We start from the raw sequence: 2172 nt of genomic DNA, 5'->3' as shown, positions 1-2172 counted from the left end.
AAAACCTGTTTTGCCATGAAACCCATTGAACACTGCATCATGAATTTTCAGCACTGCATTATGAATTCTCATCCTTCCCGTCCCATAATCTAGAGATGATGAAGGATCCAAGAGTGATTTAATCACTGCATAAAGAAGGATCCAGAATCATCTATTGTAGTGATTTATCAAGCAACTCAAACCTTATGCCATGAAACTTCACCACCAGCCGACAACTTCTCACTTCCAGCACCGACGAAAATCCGCATAAAGCTGAGAGGATTTTTGTCGAATGCAGTAGGCGTCAACATGTTTTGGCCGGCGTCATTCCTCATCATCGGGACTGATGGCCCTTATGAGCTGCCTGGTTTCTGGGTAAATAGCGACCCTACAGGTTGTCGTTGCTGCTGAGCAGCGACCCTTCGTGGCCGCTGCCTAAGGTGGCAACATGAGGAAGAAGAACAAGGGGTGGTGGCTGAATTTTATTTTATTTTTTTTTTGGTCAAAGGGATAAGTTTTCAGGTTAAAAGGGTTGACATCCCGGTAGGGTTTCATACCCATGCAAGCTTCCCTTTGACCAAAAAAATTTTATTTGTCTTATGATTTACATTGTTCAGTATTAAAATTATTGTTTCTTTAATACATGAACTTAGGAATATATTTAGTTTTAATTTATATTGTTTAAATATAAATTGCTTGATGCCTAGACCTAAGAATAATTAACAATACCATATATGTTGGTGTATGTTTACAGTACTATCCAAGAATACAATATCTAAGGAAAGTCTTGGGATTTAAGAGTGTCCTTGTGACCTCTCTCACTTTCCTGGGAACTCACCTGGTTGTATCTTAGAGAATACTGTTTACCCAATTTTCATATTTTTTGTGTTTTATTTTTGGGGCTATTTATGGGCATCTATACAATTATTAGATGTTAATGAAATCATAGTTATTATAATAATTTTGGGAGAGCCACTGCATCTCAATTTTAGAATAATAATTGCATCATGGTTATACACATGAACTTCAGAAAGAAAAATTAACATTGATGACTAATTAATTCATAAATTTAATTACTTATCCTCACAGGGAGGTTTTTATTTTTACGAATTAATTAGAATAAGATAACAAATTTAGTATTAAAAGTAAAATTTCTCTTAGGCCCATAAGTACGGAGAATTTTATTTATTAATATTTTAATTTATTAGTCTTATTAATAAAGAGTAAATTTCATGCGTGATGTAACATTTGCCCACAAGTAGGTTGAAATTTGCTATTAAATAAGCATTGGTTAATTTAAAATAAAGTTAATTTCATAGCATTAAATTTTTTCCTTGATTATTGTAATTATTTCTCCTGTTGTTATTGAAAGTACTGTTCCAATGCTGAATGGAAATAATTTTTCTGAATGGAAAGAAAATTTGCTTTTTTATTTAGGATTATGGAACTTGACATGGCACTCCGTGTGGACGAATCACCCACCCTCACGGACACAAGTACGCCACAAGAAATTGCAAAGCATAAGCGGTGGGAGCGATCTAATCGCTTAAGTATCATGTTTATGAAATCTTACGTCATAAAGGGCATTAGAGGTTTTATCCCAGAAAGCCATAAGGCAAACGAGTTCATCCAAGCCATTGAGGAACAATTTTTTAGTTCCGTTAAGGCATTGGCAAGCATCGTGATGAAGAAGCTTTCAAGCAAAACCTTCGAAAATTTCAGAATTGTACGAAAGCTCATTATGGAAATGAGGGACATGTCTGCTCAATTGAAGTCTCTAGAGGTTGATATATTTGAGTCATTTTTTGTTCATTTCATCTTGAACTCTCTCCCTTTTGAAGACACTCCATTTAAGATATCCTATAACACACATAAGTATTAATGGTCAGTAAATGAACTTCTGACCATGTGTGTTCAAGATGAGGAGATGTTAAAGCCTGAGAAACCACAAAGTGTTCACTTTGTGGTTACTCATGATAAAGGAAAGACCAAGAGAGGCAAAAGTGCCCCACACTTCAAGAAAGAAAACAAGTTGTCAATCAAGAAATATGACAATAAAGATACTTGTTTCTTCTGCAAGAAAAAAGGGCATATGAAGAAGGATTGCCAAAAGTATCAAAGATGGCTCGGAAAGAAAGGTAGTATCATATCTCTAGTATGTCATGAATATTTTTTTTTTGTTTTTTTTTGTTA

The 2172-nt window shown here is 34.6% G+C and overlaps 1 protein-coding gene across 1 annotated transcript; it reads left to right on the top strand.

Moving 5' to 3' along the window:
• The first annotated feature begins 1420 nt into the window (after positions 1-1420).
• LOC133869088 (uncharacterized) lies at positions 1421-1861 on the top strand. Its single transcript, XM_062306059.1, has one exon. It carries the CDS (start codon positions 1421-1423, stop codon positions 1859-1861), a length of 441 nt encoding a protein of 146 aa, XP_062162043.1.
• Positions 1862-2172: the final 311 nt, after the last annotated feature.

The sequence above is a fragment of the Alnus glutinosa genome, chromosome 5 (assembly GCF_958979055.1).
Source record: "Alnus glutinosa chromosome 5, dhAlnGlut1.1, whole genome shotgun sequence".
Lineage (NCBI taxonomy): Eukaryota > Viridiplantae > Streptophyta > Magnoliopsida > Fagales > Betulaceae > Alnus > Alnus glutinosa.
Note: the sequence above shows the minus strand (reverse complement) of the source record. Positions and strands in the feature narration are given on the sequence as shown.

Excerpts from the sequence above, each read along its gene's own strand:
- LOC133869088 (XM_062306059.1), top strand. The coding sequence starts at position 1,421 with ATGGAACTTGACATGGCACTCCGTGTGGACGAATCACCCACCCTCACG.